Source organism: Apodemus sylvaticus, chromosome 18, assembly GCF_947179515.1.
Source record: "Apodemus sylvaticus chromosome 18, mApoSyl1.1, whole genome shotgun sequence".
In the NCBI taxonomy this organism is placed as follows: Eukaryota; Metazoa; Chordata; class Mammalia; order Rodentia; family Muridae; genus Apodemus; species Apodemus sylvaticus.
The window spans coordinates 8,561,767-8,581,237 of record NC_067489.1 but is presented as its reverse complement, the minus strand read 5'-3'; the positions used below and the strand labels follow the sequence as shown (position 1 = coordinate 8,581,237).

The window sequence follows — 19,471 nt, the reverse complement described above, 5'->3', positions numbered from 1 at the left end:
ACAGAGTCATCACCCAGAAGGCAAGGCTGCTCCTCACACTCTGCTTGACTACCCCACCGCCATGCAAGGAAGGAACTCACTGGGGTCGCCCACCCAGACACAAGCCACCACAAGCACGGGCACTGAGGAAGCAGGCGCCTCAGGGACTGCTCACTCTAGGAGTAAATAAATGCATGGCTGTGTTCAGGCTGGAGCACAGAAGGCTGGCTGCCGGGCCCTTCAGAACGTGCGGGCAGTTAAGATCGCACCTCAAATACACTTCATGGTGTTCTTGATTTATAAATAAAAAATTGCATCTCAGAGTTCCAGATGGTGCCAATAAGATGAACGAAGACTGTTGCCAAGAACTGACAGAAAAGCGCCTTTGTAGGGACAGAGTGACTTCAGCTAAGCAGGCGCGAGCATGGCTGACAACAGCCATGGATACGTAGCTTGAACCGTTTCCAGGACAGGCATTTCTAAGAATTTTTTGAAAGGAAATACTAACTTCTAACATTTTCACAAGAAAATTACATTTAATTATCCTAGAAATGGTAAAATCTTACCCAGCTACCTCCCTGTGATTAACTGGGAAAGTGCATGAAGGCTAACCGTTCTGTTGTATGGATTTCTGTATTTTACATGAATTTAATTAATCAAGCTGTCTCTGGGGAAATGGACAAACCAAAGACTATAACATAAGCTCTTGAGTCCAGACCACAGCCCCCGTGGAGATATCTCGGTGGCTTCTTCCTGTGAGTGAAGCACTTCCTGTAGAATGGGGAAGGGGCAGGTGAGAAAAGGCACAGGTGTGAGAGCAAGTGGGGGAGGGGCCGTGTAGAGAGGTGGGGAGGGGGCAGGGAGGGGGTCATCAGACCGGAAGGGTGAAGGTGGAAAGAGGTGGCTGGGATGAGCATTTGGGTAGAACGCACAGGCTGGGAATACTGGTACGAGGGACCTGCTGACAGTGTGTAAGTCAGAGGGCTCTGGGCCTCCCTGGTGAGTGATACCCCATCATTAAAGTCTGAGGTGGCTTCAGTCATGTCTGTTACAAGAAGATCCTACCCCTCCCCGACCCGTCCTCACACCACCCAGGTGTTGACTGTAAATGCATCCAGAAGGCATGGCAGCTCTTCAGATCTGTTTGTACCGGAAATCCCCCAAGAGTCCATGAAGAAATGGCAGGCACTGAGTGACAGGTCCAGCCCTGCCTCCACTCCTGGCTCCGCAGGGATGCCTGCCCAGACCAGGCCTTTCCACCCTGGCCTTCCCCAGACTGTGCTGCTTGTGGTGTTTTCAGTCTGTTTCCCCAAAAGGTGCATGTGGCTGGATCATGGGGGTTTCCAGTTCATCGGTAGACTGACCGTGGGAGGAGGAAAACATGCTTATTGAGATGTGGTAGAGACCGGAGGTCAGCCGGGGTGCACTCCCTGCAAGGAGAACCTTGTTCCCGCCCCTTCCTGTTTCTGAGTGTTTTGGCACTAAGCCGGCTCCACCCCTGTGTTCTGTCCAGTTCAGCAACAGGGCCAAGTGACCACAGAAATCCCTGACATCACGAACCGTACTGGCTTCATGTGTATGTAGCCCTTCCTCCAAAGTGCCCTGGCAGGGTTTCAGACAAGTCGCCTCACAAATACTTTTCCACGTGAGAATGGATTCCTAATGAAACACCTCTCCACTGCTAGTGGCCCCAGCAGTCACCCTGGGTGAGATCTTTCAGAAACAGGCATCAAGGGCAAATTCTATGGCCCCCGTGCCTGTGACTTTTAGTTTGATTCCCTACTTTAGGAGACAGGTAAGGCTTCCCCAGACAGTGGCCACTCCTGGGGAGGATCTCCCATGCACAACACAGCTGAGTCACGAGGTCGCCTGGTCATGGTGTGTCCTGTCGTTGGCTATCTTATTTACAGCAAGAGGTATAGGAGGCAGTCACACTCTTAACAGATAAAGAAGGGACAGGGACAGAAGATGAAGGCACCTGGCCAGTGGCGTGGGTAACACGGATGCCTCAGAGCCGGCTTCAGCCGAGGACAGTCCACCAGTGTCAGCCTACACTAGACAGGACGCTGGGCAGCCAGTTCCCGTGGACACGGGGGAAAGCTTGTGCCCAGTGCTGGTGGAGCGCAGGGAGGCTGTGTACTGGGAGCATAGGAAGAAGCTCTGTGGGGTGGACTAGAATTCCTGAAGAGAAGCCGTCTGGCTGTGAATGAAAACTCCTCAGAAGGAGTCCGGGTAGCAGAGACTGACCAGCTGACTGCAATCTCAGTGCTGGGGGGACTGGAACTTTGTGGGTTCAGAAGCTAATTACTTTCTCTTGGGCTAGGTTTAGCTTCTAGAACAGCCATGCCTTGCCCCACTCAGTATCTGAACTAATTACCTCATGATAGTAAATAAAAATCTATCAGAAGTTAGTAACTCAGCAGGACTCTGGCTTCTCCCAGTCCAAGAGCTGAGAATGTCACCAGTTAACATCTCGGGCCTAAAGACCTAATCACCACCACCACCGCTGCATTTTAAAATTGCTTTATATAGTCACACAGTGGTGGCACTTGAGAAGCAGAGGCAGATGGATTTCTGAGTTCCTGGCTATCTTGGTCTACAGAGTGAGTTCCAGGATAGCCAGTACCTGCCCCACTCACCCAGCAAGGCCAGGAGTGGTACCTCTGAGCCTGCCCCACTCACCCAGCAAGCCCAGGAGTGGTACCTCTGAGCCTGCCCCACTCACCCAGTACGCTCAGGAGTGGTACCCCTGAGCCTGCCCCACTTACCCTCCACCTGGCAGCAGAGGCGGGAATTGTTAACTTTATGTTCAGTTTTGACCAATAACACACAAACAAGCTCCCAAATGACTGTAAGCCTGTTTTTGCTAAAACTGTTTTCCAAAAAATATCAAGAACTCTTGCCAACTTACTAAATAACAGAACCTCACAAGTGATAAGATGCTATGGGATTAGAAAGGTTAGGACAAGGAGCTAACCACTCACAACCAGGCTGCTGGTACCATTTGCACAAGCCCTGCCGACTGCTACCCACCCAGCAAAGACCGCGAGTGAAGCGTTTAGCAGCCTCTCATTGGGTCCCGCTTTTCAGACGGCTGTTGAGGTCATCACCAGACATCTGAGTTTCACATTAACTGCACACAAGGAAGAGGGGAGGAGTCTCCCAGGGAATTTGCCAGGAAGCTTCGAGCCCACAGCCCTCAAGGTTATCAGAGGCCACCTCCCTGGGCAGGGAGATAGCTCAGGGTCCTTCTTAGGTTGCATGCCCTAGTCCTAGCCCCAGGAAGCAGGATTCAAGATACCTGCAGCCACTGGGTGCAGGGTGCTAGAATCAGGGCAATTCATTTCCTCTCTGACAAGCTGTCATTAGGACCCCGCCTCCCAAGCACTTGCCAGGTCCTGAGGTCCTGAGGTCCTGAGGTCCTGAGGTCCTGAGGTCATATTCTTTCCCAAACACGTCTTCAGCTTGGCTGATGCACTTGAGAGCCAACATCCTTGGTCCTTCACAGCAAGACCAAGTCTCTTCTTGCTAAGCTTTTTCCACTCTGCTTCCAGCCCCTGCCCACTGATCATAGTTTAAAGATAAATTAAAGCATTAGGTTTGGCCATATGCACTCACGGACAGGGAAGGCTGTCACTTGGGACGGACGCCTCGGGATTCATCCTGTCCAAGATACTGTTGATCATTCATGTCTCTTTCCTTTCCCCAAGCCCTTGGGAAAGAATGTATTTTACTTTTTTTTTAACCGCACATGCTGCTCTAAAAGGGTTATTAGTGCCCACCATCACAGGTGATTCCTCTCCACCTCTCAAACTGCAGCTTCAGATGAAGGGGCATTCGAGAATGCGGGAGCATCCTCAGTCAAGGATGGTTCTCTGGGTTGCTAGGCCGAGAGTGCAGCTTCCCCTCCCTAGAGGGGCGCAGGCAGAAGCTGGTGGTCTGGTGGCGACCCCACCACCAAGGAGACAGAGTGAGGAGTCTGGGCAGGGATGCTCTGCCAGGCATCCAGAGAATGAGTCTGGAAAGCCAGATCAGCTTGCAACTCATCTCAATGGAACCCACCATGTATGTGTGTGTGCACGTGTGTATATGCGTGCGTGTATGCATGTATATGTGTCTGCATGCATGCAAGTGTATGTGTGTGTACTTGATGCTTGTCTGCCCATGCCTGTGTGTGAGTGTGCTTGTATGTCTCTGCCATGCGTGTTAACCTGTGCCTTTGCTGTGCCCTCGCACACACAGGCATAAGTATTTCTGTGCATGTGCATATGCTTGTGTGTGACACCAGTGTGTCACTGTTGGTTTTAATTGTCAACCTGAGACAATCTAGCACACCCTGAGAAGAGACTCTCAGGAAAGGATTGCTGGAGCAGGTCTGTGGGGGACTGCCTTCGCTGCACTGATGTGGGGAACCCACCCGCTGTGGTACCATTTCCTGGCTTTGGGTCCTAGCAAACACAAGCTGAGCAGTAGAAGACACGTGCACAGGCATCCATTCCCTCTGTCCTTGACCGTAAATGTCATCAGAGGCTTCAAGTTCCTGCTGCCTGTCACTTTCCTGCTGTGACTGTGACTAGGAATCATAAGCTAGATCTTTCTTCCCTAAGTTGCTTTTGTCAGAATATGTTATCACGGCAACAGGAATGAAATGAAGACAGCATGCAGGCCCACGCTTGCATGTCCAGGTCCACATGTGTATATCCATGTGTGTACATATGCCCATGCTTATGTCTCATGCTGTGTGCTCATGGGTGTGCATGCCTGTGTGTGCTTACCTGCATGTCTGGCCTACCTGTACGCACACTCATGCCCGTGTGTCTGTGTCTTTCATGTCCATATGTGTGCTTGTGCCTGTGTGTGCTCAAATGTACATGTTCTTACCTGTGTGCTCACATGATGTCCATGTGCCCTTCTCATCTGTATTAGAGTATAAACCTGTCAAGACCGCTGAAGGCTGCATGCGACCTGGGAGCAGGACTCACCGGCCCCTCCCAAGCTCTCCCCAGGCTCTGAAGGCCTCCACTCTGAAGAGGTCCCCCTTTTGTTTAGGTGTCTACCTGACCAGAGATGAGGTGTTTGTCAGGGCGGCTCCTATGCTGGGTACATACCAGGCCCCTGGCAGACACCTCCTCTAAGAAGGCCTGCTGGGTACAGGTGGGCACTCAGTCTCCACAGCAGGGCTTCACAGTTTGACCTATATACTGGAGTTGGCTACATGAAGCTCTCTCTCTCTCTCTCTCTCTCTCTCTCTCTCTCTGTGTGTGTGTGTGTGTGTGTGTGTGTATCTGTAAGAAAGACGGAACACATCAGGACGCTGTCTTTTAGCCCCCCAAGGGCCCGTCCTAGACTCCAAGCACACTTGCATAGCTCCATGTTTTTGTTTGCTTGACTGCTTGCTTTTGAGACGGTCTCCTGAGCTCAGGATGGCCTGGATTTTTCTGTATATCAGAGAGTGACCTCGAATGCATGATCTCCCTGCCTCCAGCTCCCAGGTAGAGGTTGGCACCTGATAGGGTTAGCAGCAACACATAAGCCGGAAAAGAGACCTACACAGATGCCGAGAGAGGCATGTCCCGGATGTCTGGCTGCTTGGGTGGGAGATACAAGGAATGGGTTGTCTAGCAATCAGGGGAGCCACGCTGAGGGCAACAGCAGCCAGGGACCTCGTGCTGAGGAAGCCTGCAGGACCCAGAAGAGAAGCATGGGTGGACTCAGAGGGTGAGATGCGGAGAGAAGTCAGTGGGAGGCAGAGCCTCCTCGGCCCATCCCACACACAAGGAAGTGATTTTCTGCAGAAAAGCCAGCTCTAACCACAGAGAAGACAGGATGCAGGAAGAGTCTCAGGGTCAGGAGCCACAGACTGGACTCACTTCAGCCTCTGCAGAGTCGGAACAGAGCCTCAGGAGGGACGGCTCTGCAGCAAGAATAGCCGTATGGTGAGGACAGGCCTGCGGCAAAGACTGACCAAGGGAGGAACAAGGCCCAGAGGCAACTGTGCTGGGCAGGGGCCCTTCACAAAGTCACTTTGCACAGGCAGTTGACTTGAATGGTAGGTGTCTCACGGGCCAGATGGGCTCCTGAAAGGGGCCACCCCGTGAGTATTCTTGAGGCCGCCTCCCACAGCGGAGAGTGGAGTGGGTAACTTCAGAGTTTGGGCGACTACTTAGCCAAACACACCGTTGTGGTAAAATGTTGAAATGAAGAAGGCCGAAGGAAGGGCCAGATCACACGCTGTGGCAACTGAGCTGGAAAACAGGCTTATCAGTGTTTACCCAGCGTGGTCCAAACCTCCGCGTGACCTCAGGGACGGCAGAGCGTTGACAGAATGGGGACAGCACACTGGACACCGCCTTCTGTGCGGGAGGCTCCTGTCGTCAGAGCGGCAGATATGGCGCCAGGGAGCTCAGCTTGTCAAACAGGCCGACCAGGCGCCCTTCACCCCGCCCTGGAGGCACGCAGGGGTGAAAAGCACACCGCGTTCACCACTGCTCACAATGGCTACTCAGGGCATGAAGCCCAGGTATTCATTTGCACCAAGGGCAAGCATGTGCGGGGCCATCTACACCCTGGACTCTTGAGTCAGCCTGGACACAGACGTCTCTGATGAGTGCCGGGCGAACCTAACCAGTCATGAGTGAAAACACTCACTGAGGACATTTGCTAAGGCCCTGGAGTGTCAAAGCCCCCAGAGAAAAGGCAGAGTAGTGGCTTCTGGGATCTGGGACTAGGGCTGGAGTGTGGAGAGGAGAGTGAGATGGGAGCATACTTTATATACTAAACGTTTAAGATGGAAAGGTGGCCTTTATTTTGTCACTACAGAAATTAATGGTTTAAAAATATAAGTTTTGACACGTAAGTTACATCCCTTCAAAGGGCTTCTGGAATGATCTGGGAAAGGTAACCCAAGAGGAAGAGGGCAAAGTGGCCCTGTCAGGAGGTTATGCATGCTCACTTTGACTCCAGGTTCCTGACCACAGTCCCATCTGTCACTGAAACGGGAGAGCGTCGGGGTGCCTTTGCTTGAAGCCTGTACTCAGGTCATCTGCTGGAGTCATCACGAGGGGCCACTGCCTGGGAGTCACTGGTTTGGCAGGGCTCTGGGTCAGGAAGGACAGCCATGGAGAGACAGAGGGAGGAGTGACGGGAGTGGGACGGCGCGAGGTCTGTGGAGTGATGCCCAGCTCCAGAGCCGGGGTGGCTGCCACTGCCCGTGCAGGGGCGAGCTCAGGACCTGCCAGGCCCACACAGGTGTGACAACCCCTGACCTGGAACTAGGCTCTCTGCCTTACAGCTCTGGTCTCATGGGACACACTGACACGTTTCTCCTGTCAGGGAAGTGCAGATGATGAATTCAGAGCAGCCAGGTCAGTGTCAACCTGGGACTGGCCAGCAGGCTGCTTCAGGGACAGCCTTAACCGAGCACCTGTGAGGCTGGCCAGAAGCTTAAGGAAGGCCAGGGAGTACCAACTGGTACCAACTGGCACACGGATCACACGACCAAAGTGACTTGAGCCCCCAGGGACTCGTCACACTCCAGCTAGAGTAAACGGTGCAAGCAAAGAGGGTTTCCACCGAACGGCCTCCTCAGGGCCTTCTTGGGGAGCCCCGCTTCTGCACAGCCCTTTGATGGAGGCCTCTCTCTGATCATCTCTTCTCAGTCTGGACCAGACCCTGGGAGCAGCAAAAACACAAGGCTCAAAGAGGCTCCATTCCCTGGTTCCCACTTGGGGTCCACCTTGTCAGACTGGACTGTCGCTGTTCCTTGAGGACAGGTCAGTCACAGGCACAGAGAGACACAAGCAGCAGACCTCAGGCAGGGCCACCACAAGGGATGCCATCTCAACTCCAGCCAAGGTAGAAGGCATGGCTCACAATACCAGAGGCCTGAGCCACAGTCCCCAGGCAAAGCACTATTCCTTAGAAGCTAGCATAGGAACACTAGGCCTAAACCTTAGATTGTTACCACAAATACCCTGAACAAGACATCCAGAATTGTTCCCGTCTAAAGAAAATACAGGGTCTGACAGACAGGCCATTCAGAGACCGCCCCACCTGGGATCCATCCCATACACAGTCACCAAACCCAGACACTGTGGCTGATGCCAAGAAGCGCTTGCTGACAGGAACCTGGTATAGTAGTCTCCTGAGGGACAGCTGCCAGAGCCTGACCAATACAGATGCGGATGCTTGCAGCCAATGCTTGGACTGAGCACAGGGTCCCCAATGGAAGAGTTAGGGGAAGGACTGAAGGAGCTAAAAGGGTTTGCAAGCCCATAGGAAGAACAACAATATCAACTAACCAGACTCCCCAGAGCTTCCAGGGACTAAACCACCAACCAAAGAGAATAAATACATGGAGGGACCCATGGCTCCCGCGGAAGACATAGAGGATGGCCTTCTCTATCATCATTAGAGGGGAGGCCCTTGTCCTGTGGAGGCTCGACACCACAGCATAGGGGGATGCTAAGGCAGTGAGGTGGGAGTGGGTGGGGGGCACCCTCATAGAGGTAGGGGGAGGAGGGATGGAATAGGGGGCTTGCAGAGGGGAAACCAGGAAGGGAAACATTTGAGATATAAACAAATAAAATAACAAATAAAATAACTAAAAAAAAAAAAAAGACACAGAGCTCTGGGGCAAGGATCCCAGATGGGGGAGCCTCAGAGCTCAGAGTCAGCACCACAGACGCTAGCCAGGCCATGCCCAGAAGATTGAAGGACGGAAGGAAGGTGCGTGTGAACCTGATGTTTGGGCCGCCATTGAACCAGACAGCCGTAGAGTCAGGTTCACACTCCCCCGCAGTGGGGTGCACACACCTGCTCGGCCTGTGCGTGCTTTACCTCGGGGCTCGGGGTGGGAAGGCGCAGGCGTGCAGACCCAAGGCCCACTCTGCTCGCTTTCATGCTGCTGACCTGGTAGGCTGGCCAGGGCCGTGGACCAACATGACTAGCCTGATGCAGAGACTGAAAAGCCTATGCCCTGGAAGGCTGGGGGTTCACAGGAGACGGCTCTAATTCTATCACTTCTGGTAACAGTGAGCAGTCTGCATGGTTAAGATAAAACATACCAAATTAAAGCAACAGGACAAAAAAAAAAGAAAGAAAGAAAGAAAGAAAGAAAGAAAGAAAGAAAGAAAGAAAGAAAGAAAGAAAGAAAGAAAGAAAGAAAGGGACGCAAAGACTCCAAATGTTTCCCCTTCTGGTGTGCTGTGCTTTATTTAAAACCCAAAGACACATGTCTCATAATCTCTAAGCAGAGCCAGCCTCTTCTTACGACACTTACAGGTTAACCCATGACAGCCCTCGGCACGGCCGGGGGCTCGGCTCCTCATTCTAGAGACCCGTGGCTCAGTTCAGGACCTTAGAGTCTAATCATCAGCTTGGATCAGAGCGTGGCTTGGGCTGCCAGCACCTACCTGAGGCTGTGGCTGTCGTGGCCTCTGCTCTGTCTGGAACCAGCCTGATGCCATCGGACACGTCCACCTGGTGCTCAGCCTCCTCTCCTGAGGACCCATCCTGCTGTGGTGACGGAGGATTGCTTCTAATGCGTTCCTTGCAGAAGATGAAGCACCAGCAGTCGGACATGAGGCTGTGATGCCAAAGGAAAAGGAGGTCAGGTTGCAGCAGACCCAAGGATTGCTTCTTTGGACGAGAACAAAACCACTAGCTACAGTCTTTAGGATTTATTCTGAATTAGATATAAGATATGTAAAGTTAAGCTTATTGTCTGAATTTCAACAGCTTGTAGCAGGCTGTCTTGATATTCAGTTAAAAAAAAGTTTGCTTATAAATACTGGCATAGGGGTTGGTTGTACAGGAAAAACAGTACTTACTCCGTCTGCGAAGAAGGGAAAGGGGGAAAAACTTAGAATTTCCCCTTGACATTTAGATTCTTGTTTCAAGGACACAAAGCGCCTGCTCTCTGGCTTCCCGAGTCCGCCTCACTTTCAAAACCAGACTGGTAGCTCTTCAGATTACTCAAAACATTTTTAAATCCTCTAGGCCAAGCAAAGGCTCTCAGGTCCAGAACAAACATTACCCTGCTTCTTCCTCCAGGGGAGATCTGGCAAACACCTTGCTTGGTGAAGCTTCTGGAGAAGTGATCTTGAATTTAAAGAGAAAGTCTTGCTCCTTAGAGGCTGTGGCTAGTTTTACCTGCCCCAGGTGACCTCTCCCTGGGTTTCCTGGGCCACAGCAAGGCAAAGGCTCCACAGGACTCCTCTCTGTGGCCTAGCATATTCCTGAGAGAAGCGTGGAACACCTCTAGGTGCACTGTCTCGGGTCTCCACAGGAAACCTATCTTCTACAGTGACGTTCCTCTCAACTTGCCCTTGAGCTGAGTCCCCCTGCCTCAGGCTACAGACACTTTGCCTCAGCCCTTCCTTCCTTCCTCAGTTCCTTCCCGGAAGAGGCCACTGTCTGCAGGAGACTCCTTCCTCAACAGGTTGGATGACTAAGGTTCCTGAACAACCTCCTTCTCAGCACAGATCTGGCCTCTTTTCAGAGAGAGCCCATACCAGCATCGGAGGCCTCTTTTTGCTCTGTCGCAGCTGCCTGTCCCTCCTGGGGTCTGGCTGGTGGTGGGTAAAGATTTATATGGAAATGTCGGGTGTGAGAAATGTGATCTGGGGACCTAGGGCCCGAGAACCTCTGTTCACAGAGTGGCCCCTTCAGGGAGGAAACAGGGAATGCCTACGGTCCAGTAAGTAGCAGTGCTCCCAGAAGTGTCCAGCCAAGGCTGTGCTCCCCCTGCCTCCTCCCCAGCTCCCAGCAGGCTCTGGGAACGGGCAACTGGTCTATCTGCCTACCTGATGAGAAACAGGTCCCTTTGTGGTTATAAATGCTGCTCGCTGTATCCTGTCACCCTATGCATGTCTGTTTATTAGGAAGTTTCTCAAGCTATCCCTGTAATGGTCTGGGGACCGACCTTGGAGGGGGAAGGACCTGGGGTGCAGTTCTCTATGTGGCACCTCGTATACACAGCACAGCTGTCTTGCCTGCCTCATCAGCATATAGAGACTCTGGAAGGACAGAATTCCAAGGGCAAGTCACCCTTGACCAGAGACCTACTTCTGGGTTCTGTGAACCAAATTATGACTATAAAAAGTTGGAAGGGAACTTTCCCTGGTTGAAAGACAAACAAGCAAACAAACAAATAAACATGCAAATGCTCTAGTCTTCTAAATTCCAGTGAAGAGAATTTTAATCTGTGTTGTCTGTCACAGGGTGTCAGTGTCACTGTCACAGGGTGTCAGTGTCCCATACTTTTCTGGGGAGAGGCCAGGGTAATGTCTCTATATGTGTCCATACTTAGGATGCCCAACATGTGCTGGGGTGCCTCTGCCTCATGGCTGCCCAGAGGCTGCGCTTCTCTTGTCCCCACTCTATCTCTAAGGATGACCGAGAAGATCCTGGGCGCTTTCTTCAGCAATGATGAGGAACAGTGCAAGGCTTGGGGGTACCCTGACCCCCTAAGTCATCCTTAGGTCCCAAGGATGGTTGAGCTCCGTATGCCTGCTGCTCAAGCCAACCTTTCTCCAGCAGTGTTATTTCCACAGCAGCCCCTGGAGTGCCGTGTAAGAACACCCTTGTGAGGTAAAACGGCCTGACTTGTCACGATCGGGCAGAGAGGGAGGCTGGGCACAACAGAAGGGTGACCCGACCGGCAGTGGTGGCTTTCCTGAGAGGCAGGAAAGCAGACTCTCACTGCTGGTGCTGAGCAAGGGCATAGAAGATCAGTCCTGACAGCTGCATCCGTACGGACTCAGTTTTACAATCTCAAGGTTAGCATGACTTCAGGCAGTAGACGGGCATCTGTCAGCTTTCGAGGCTCTGTCCCCTATGAGAAGCCAGCATGGGTGACCTAGGTCTCAGGTCCCTGCACTCTGGAGACTCAATAGGTGTCACATGCACAAGGGCAAGGTTAAGCCACAGCTCTGAAAAGTCACCAGGTATTTGGAGCTTGTCTCTGTACAGTGAAGATCGGAGCGAGGTGCAGCCCCATCCTGACTCACTGGTTGGTTGGTCGGTGTTTATTACGCACCTGCTGTTGTCTTTGTCAGAGTAATTCCTGCCTTCTGGTGGTTGGCACAGAATGCACCACCAGACAAGACTTGGTACCAATGCATGCCAAGGAGGCAACACCCTCGGGAGAGGTCGCTGTGGCAGCCTGGGTCCCAGAGACTCTGCTTGTTGCCCACACAGATCAGAAGCAAAGTGCAGAGGCATCCCTCACCTGAGTGACTCTGGGTCCAGCCCACCACTCAGGATCATTGACACACCTCCCACTCTACCTTCTGTCTTCTCATGCAGAGCCTCTCCCAGGCTGGTTTGTCCTCTGATAGTCAGAGAACTTATGTGCAGGGGTGTGGTCACTGTCCCTGTGTCTACTGTCAGTTCCCTGGCAGATTTGTTTTGGTTTTGCTCATCCATTTTTGGCAACTTTGGTAATGTATGCACACCATCAATCGTCAGTCAGAGCCCTAGAGCGTCTCCAGCTGAAATGCAGCTTTCTGGGGCTGGCATTTTCTTAGATCTCAGAACATCTGCCATTTGGGGCTCCAAAGTAACCCTGAACATTCTGAGGGAGAGGGATTTCCTGTGACTCCACAGAGCTGACTGTGGTGGTCGCGATTAATGACCAAGCTACTTAACATTCTGTGCTCTGTGCTCTTGATACTTGGTTCGTGGCGATCGGCCCTCTTGGATGTCTGAGGCTCTCTCGGTATCTAGTCATGGTGTGTTCGCTCACCTGTCACAGCCCCAGAGTTCTGAGAACTGCATTTGACAGGGCCTGGAGGGAGTATCACTTCAGCTCCCCAGTCCTGTGGCAGCTGGAAGTCACAGGAAGACCACAAACCTTCCCCCTACCTCCAGCCCAAGCAATGGCCCTCAGCAGAGAACAGCATCCTGACGTCACCTCTCCAAGCAGGTGTCACTGCTATAAGAGACTTTCTTCCAGGTGTGGTGCCCCCCAAAGAGCCCAGACTTCATTTACCCATGTTCTGGGGTTCTTTCTAAGGGGAATATAGCAGCAACCATTCTGTAGTCAAATGCCAGGTCCCATACAGAAAGGCGCCTATGACTTCCATAGGATTCGGGGAAGACAGGGACCTGCGCATCAGGGACAGGGGAGGGACGGGGGGGGGGGAGGATACCCCTAGTCTCACACTGAGAGGATCATAGGAGATCAGGTGTGCTGAACCAGGAAGGGTAAAGCCAGGAAGCAGCACAGATAGGCTAGGCACACATAGGATATGGTGTCCCTGTCCTGTCACCCTCCCACTGGTGACAGACAGGCCACTTGTTCCATCCTCACTTGGGGACCCTCACGTGGCTTCATATTTCAGCACATTTTCCAGACCTGAAATGAAGTAACCTTCAAGGAAGAGAGCTCCGTCCAGAGGTGACTAAGATACCAGGCTTTGCAAGACAAATGTCTGCATTTGGGGGGCCCTCAAACAGAGCTAGCCCAACACCTGTGAGAAGGGCATATCCCCACAAAAGGCCTTGGCCATGTGGGAAGGGGACATTTTGTCCGCTTTCATGTTCTCAAACCTCCCCACCAAAGGAACTTAATACAGCTCTACAGAGAATTCGTGGGTCAGAGATGTCTGGGTGGTGATGCGGCAACGTAGAAACAAGGGGATGCCCGGCACCGAGCCTTTGTGCTCAGGCCTGTGGGTGGTTTGCTTGGCCCCTCACAGCTGTCATGCTCGGCAAGACTTTTCTACAAGTCTCTGTTTCTACAGAGTGGGCAAGACAGGCAGCTGGGGCGGGCTTCTGCGGCCTTCCTGCAGAGTACTGGCTCTTGACCACACTGGCTGAGAGTGTAAGTAATCATGTCCCAAGCCTTGGCCAAGGAATTGCATACAGGGCAAGGTGACAGCTAAAATACAGTCTTGCTGTAGCCTGCAGGGCTCTGGAAGCCAGAGAGGCTAAGGAAGAGGCCCTCTTCTGTGGCTGACCAAGGCTGCAGCAGAGCTTTAGAACCCGTCTCTGCGAGCTCAGGTCTTGAGACCAGCTCTGGGACCGACAGGGCACTGGAGTCTACTTTTAGTCCTCCCCAGCACCCAGAGGCTCCTCCTCCAGGATAGCACCCCACTCTTACCTGACCAAGTGGTATCCTGCTGACTAGAAGAGAGGACCATGCACCCCACCCCCAGCCACCAAGGAGAAGGGGTGGTAATTTATTTTGGTGGTGACCGGCTGCCAGGGCCACACATCCTGGGGCCACCCACGGCCTCCGTTGGGCAGCTGGGCGTCTCAACCCTCCACTGGCCTGTGGCTCTGCAGTTGTTTGGGGGCAGAACTGGCCATGACCAGGAGGCTTCTAAAAAAGCCAGGTGGTGCTCAGGACTTGAGAGGGTCAAGAGTTACCATGCCAAGAGCCTGATTAAAAAGTAACTCCTGCTGGGAGACTTTGGAGTGAGCAGAGAAAGTGACAGAATTATTTTTAACCTACAGCCTAAGCTTCTTTTGGTAAAAAGGCGAAGCCGGCAAGTCCAGCCATCAGCCGGAGAAGCAGGTGCTGGTCCGAGCCTCTCTGGTTAAGGCACCTGTCCTGGACACTGGCCCAGTCAGTAGGCTGGAAGGAGCTGGAGTTTGAGAGTGGTTCTGAGAGTTGCCGGGGGTGGCAAGAGCCCCGCCTCCAGCAGGTGACACCTTGCAAGGTGTGTAATGGGATTCCCCTTCCATAGCACACTGTGGGAGTGAGAGGAGTCCCATACTTAGGGAGACCCCTGCTCTGAGCCGGAGTTCCCGCCAGGAGGAGGTGGAATGTAGGGGAGAGAATCCCGGTCTAGTAGCAAAGCGATCCGGACTGGAATGGTTCTGGTTCCGGCCGGCGAGCTCGGTCCCGCTCCCGTCTTCTGCCACCCCCACCCTCATTCCCGTAACCCGCTCCTTCTCTTTCCGTATCTCACCCCTCCTCTCTCCTTTGTCCCTCGTCGCCCCAACCCCGCGCACACCTGCTGGTGCTGGGGACTGTCTTCTCATCCCGCGAGCTCACCCGCTCGCAGGTGCCACGCTCCCAGACTCCGCCCGCCGGTCGGTCTGGGGCCACTGAGACAGGGAGGGAGGAGACGGGAAGGCGGGAGCGGGAGCGGGGTGGGGGAGGGGCGGCGGCGCTGGGGACCGAGGCGACCGTTGCTGCGGGACAGTGGGAAAGGCATCTCAAGGGAGGAGGTGGGGAATGGGCGGGGACTCAAGGGGAGGGGGCAAGAGCGGGGTCCTAGGGAGGAGGTGGGGCAAGGGCGGGGCAGGGGCGGGCCCGGAAGAAGGGAGGTGCATCCCCAGCTTTGCTCTCTCCAGGGGTTTTCTGAGCCAGGCCCAGCCAGCTTTAAGATGCACCTGTACCCGAACTCCCCATATCCCGGGATCTGCCCTGGGGTCCTCGCCAGGCTTCTCGACTGGACTGTAGGGAAGTTGTGTCCACTCCGAAGTCCCAAGTGACAGACAAGGCTGGATTTGCCTGCTCTGCCTTCTCTGATGCTTCCAGGCGGAAGAACTGACAGCAGGTGGGAACCCTTTGGATTTTGGCTTCAGACACGTTCCAGAAGTCTTTCTGGCCTCTGTTCTTTTCTGACCATGGTAGAGCATCCCCTCCATGCCTCCACTCGTGTTGATCGTTCGAGGTTCTGTTCCGGGAGTAACTCTAAACGCCGCTGCAAACTGTAAATTGCCAGGATACACCTAAACCCAGGGGCGCTCAGGGCCCTCCACGCACCCCCCATCCTGAGAGATGATTATGGTGGAGTCAGTCTTCCCGTCCGTCTCCCAGGATTCGTGAGCAGCCCCTGCTTTCTGAGTGTCTCAGCAGGAAGCGCACTGTGCCCTGAGACAAACTCATATCTCTCAGAAAACACCAAAAGAGCACACTGCTTAAACCTGCATCTGCCAGGGCTCCAGGGCAAGTGTTCACTCGTCATCATAAATGTGCTACAAGATGTAAACTTTTAGAATGGGGAGTGGGGGTGGGTACAAGTGTCTCGACTGGGTGGGTAGAAGTGGGGAGTCACTTTGGATAAACAGAACACCCCCTGAGAGAGGGAAGCAACCCAAACAGGCGTGGGAATTGTAGTCATGGCTGGACCCACTTGAGGGGTAGCAATGGATTTGAGCTGAGCTGGGCAGACAAGATGGATTGGGGTGACGGCACTAAAGGACCCTGGTCTTGTGTGGGTATGTCATTCCTGGGGTGGGCGTTCTTGGGCCAGCCTCAGCACTGTCCCCCTCCAGTACTGGGCACTCGGCCAGCACAGCCCTCAATGCAGGAGCTTGTCCTGGGACAGGCAGAGAAAGGATCAAAGGGTCTGGAGCCGAGAGAACCCATCAGATAAGCAGGGGGAAGAGACCGCTTGGCAAGGACTGTAAAGAGAGCCCTTGGAATTTTTTGCTTGACTTTTCTTTCTTTATTATATTTAGGCTCTTTTAAAGATTTTTCCTTTAAATTGTTTTGTGTATGGATGTTGTGCCTGCATGTATGCCTGGGGATTTGAGTGCCTACTATCCAGGGAGGCCAGAGGAGCATGTAAGAGCCTGTGGAACTGGGAGTTATAGCCGGTTGTGAACTGTCGTGTGTATGTACTGCAAAACGAACCTGGCAGAGCAGGTTCTCTGGCAGAGCAAGCAGTGCTCTTCCATTAGCTAGGGAAAACGGAATATTGTCCTGTACTGACTGCCAGAAGCCTGGGATCACCTTCCTGAAGGTTTCCATACCCAGCAAGGTCAGATCGGACCTTCAAGAAGCTTTAAAAAATTAAAAAAAAAACAAAACAAAACTGTGTGTGTGCTTGTGCACTTATGCATGTGTATGTATGTGTGTGTGTGTGCCTCCATGCACATGCAAGTCCCAAGACACACATGTGGAGGTCAGAGGACAACTTGAGGGAGTCTGTTCTCTTTACGCTGTAGAGGTTCTGGGAATTTAAGTTGGATCATCAGGCTTAATAGATAGCAAGTGCTCTTACCCCTGAACCATCTAACAACCTCATACAAGGTTCTTTAACTTTCTCTAAAAGGCTAAGTTCCTGTTTCCCATTTGAGGGTGTCAAAGACCCTCTCTACATAGCTGTATTAGATGCCATTTAATACAACAATGAAAGTCCATAAAAGTGCAAAAGGAATGGTCGGAGTAGACACAGAGTTAGGCAGGATGCACAAATAACTTCTGTCACCAGTGCAGAACCAGAAGTGGCCAGTGCCACCACCGTGACCCCCACACGGGTGTCACTGCCCGAGTCGCAGCCTCTCATTCAAGGACTAATGATGTCACTATAAAATTTGTCTCTGTCACCATGTAAGCACTCCTTGACAACCAGAAAACTGTGTTTCAAGGGCCTACAATGTGAACAGCACTGCCCTGGCCAGGCCCTCTGACGACAAGGGAAGCCAGAGCACACGGGGTGGGGGGTGGGGTGGGGGATGGGGGTGGGGGGCAGTGCTTTCTGGAGAGCTCTGCTTTGGGAGGCTGAGAGCAAGCTTTCTGCTCTTCAGAGAACTTCAGGTTGAGTCTCAGGTGAGGCAGGGTAAGGGAGCTGGCACAGCCAAGAACAAAGCCCATCCCGCCCTTTACAGGCCCGTTTACTGGTTCACTGGGTAAGCCTTTCCTGCTGTGGGCTTCAAGAGCCCCAAGGAGGCCCCAGCAAGATTCAGGAAATTAGCATCACAAAGGAAGGGGAAGGCAGGAAGCTCAGGAGATCAAGTCAGTTCAGGGATCCTGGCAGAACTCTGTGTGTGTGTGTGTGTGTGTGTGTGTGTGTGAGAGAGAGAGAGAGAGAGAGAGAGAGAGAGAGAGAGAGAGAGAGAGAGAGAGAGAAAGAGAGGAGAGACAGAGACAGAGAGAGACAGAGCGAGAGACAGAGAGAGACAGAGAGAGGGGGAAGGGGGAGAGGGAGAGACAGACAGAGATAGACAGAAGGAAAGAGGGAGAACAGATCCAGACAGACATAGACCCACACACAAGAAGCAAGCCTGCTTATTGTTGCAGACAATAGCCAGTGGAAAGGTCAGCTTGTAGTCCGATGCCTGAGCATGCAAAGGAAGTCCCAGGGGGTTTGCCATAGCATTCACGCACCAAAGCCCTGGCTTTTCCCAGGGATGCCCCTTCCTGAAGGGGTGTGGGACCACCTCCAGTTCACTAGGTATGAAGCCATCCTTGGATTCGGATCCCACTGTGCGCAGTAGGACAGGGGCCTGGGAGGACACAGGCCAAGGACGATGCCGGGTGAGGAGAGCAGATGGAGTTCCCCAGCAGGAGGGGTGGGGAGGACATGGGCTAGGCACTATGTATGACCTTGGACGCCTGTCCTCCTGAACCGTGAGGAGAATCTTCCACACTGTCTCAGTTTGCAGTGGCTGAGCAGCCCTGGAACACAGTGAACAGACAGTGCCTGGTGTGCTGTGACCGCTACACACATGCTCCCACAATCTCTTCCTGAGGGTGTTCTGGGCCACGCACAGGGTAAGTCAGCTGTGAGAGGCGGGGATAGAATCCTCCTCAGCCAAGGACTTTGTGGAAGAGAATGGATAACCCGAAGTGGGTCCCAGAGCGTGACACACATCAGGGCCTCTGAAAGAACCCTTACCCAGACTGGATCAGAGTCAGAGCAGCCCAGTGGACACACAGAAAGGTCACCTGGTCTCTACCGTGGCCACTGGAGTCCCCTCTACTGCCCTCCACTGTGCATTTATTTATTTACTACTCCACTCTAGGCTAGAGCCAAGCTTGATGTAGGATGTTCTGGTGTGTGGTGAGGAAGCCAAGGCCCCAGGGTCAGGAGAGCTGGGCAGAGCAGAGGCAGGACACTGGCCCAGGCAACTAGGTCCAGGACCTGTATCAGTTACCCAGATGCCTGCTGTCTTAGGTTTTACTGCTGTGAACCGTCACCATGACCAAGGCAACATTGTAAGGACAATATTTAATTGGGGCTGGCTTACAGATTCAGAGGATCAGTCTATTATCTTCAAGGTGGGAACATGGCAGCATCCAGGTAGGCAGGCGTGGTACTGGAGGAGCTGAGAGTTCTACATCTTCATCTGAAGGCTGACTTTCAGGCAGCTAGGACTAGGGTATTAAAAGCTCACACCCACAGTGACACGCCTACTCCAACAGGGCCACACCTCCTCCAAGAAGGCCACACTTCCAAATAGTGTCACTCCCTGGGCCAAGCATATACAAACCTGCTTAGAACCCATGTCTGCAGAGAGGGTGGAGGGCAGCACCAAGAGCTTCTTAGTTACAAGACTCCCAGCAAATGGAAACTCCAGAGGAACCTACCTTCCAGGCAGGGAATCCAGATGCTAGCCTCACAAGGCAGGTAGTGAGTGCATTTTTGGGCCCTGGGCACTTAGCTCTGCAAAGCTTCTCTCTGGTCCACAAACAGGCTGCTACAGAGGGAGAGTCCCACAGTTCAGGACTTTGAACTGCATGTCATGTGAAGCACTCGGATGGCAGGGGCCAAGGATGCCGTAGAAATCAGCACATCACACCAAA

At 53.0% G+C, this 19,471-nt stretch overlaps 1 protein-coding gene across 5 annotated transcripts in view; it reads right to left on the bottom strand.

Annotated features, from left to right (window-relative positions):
- Mcf2l (MCF.2 cell line derived transforming sequence like) overlaps positions 1–15,123 on the bottom strand; it is a 147,239-nt gene extending 132,116 nt beyond the window's left edge. For 3 of the 5 annotated variants that reach the window (XM_052162322.1, XM_052162325.1, XM_052162326.1), the window contains exons 1-2: positions 14,901–15,121; positions 9,393–9,565 (exon numbers count right to left, since the gene is read on the bottom strand). In XM_052162322.1, coding sequence (XP_052018282.1) covers positions 9,393–9,561 — 169 coding nt within the window. In that variant the 5' untranslated portion in view covers positions 9,562–9,565; positions 14,901–15,121. Of the gene's footprint in view, positions 1–9,392; positions 9,566–14,900 lie in introns of all 5 variants that reach the window. The other 2 variants (XM_052162328.1, XM_052162324.1) reach the window with 2 other exon arrangements.
- Between the last annotated feature and the right edge of the window lie 4,348 nt (positions 15,124–19,471).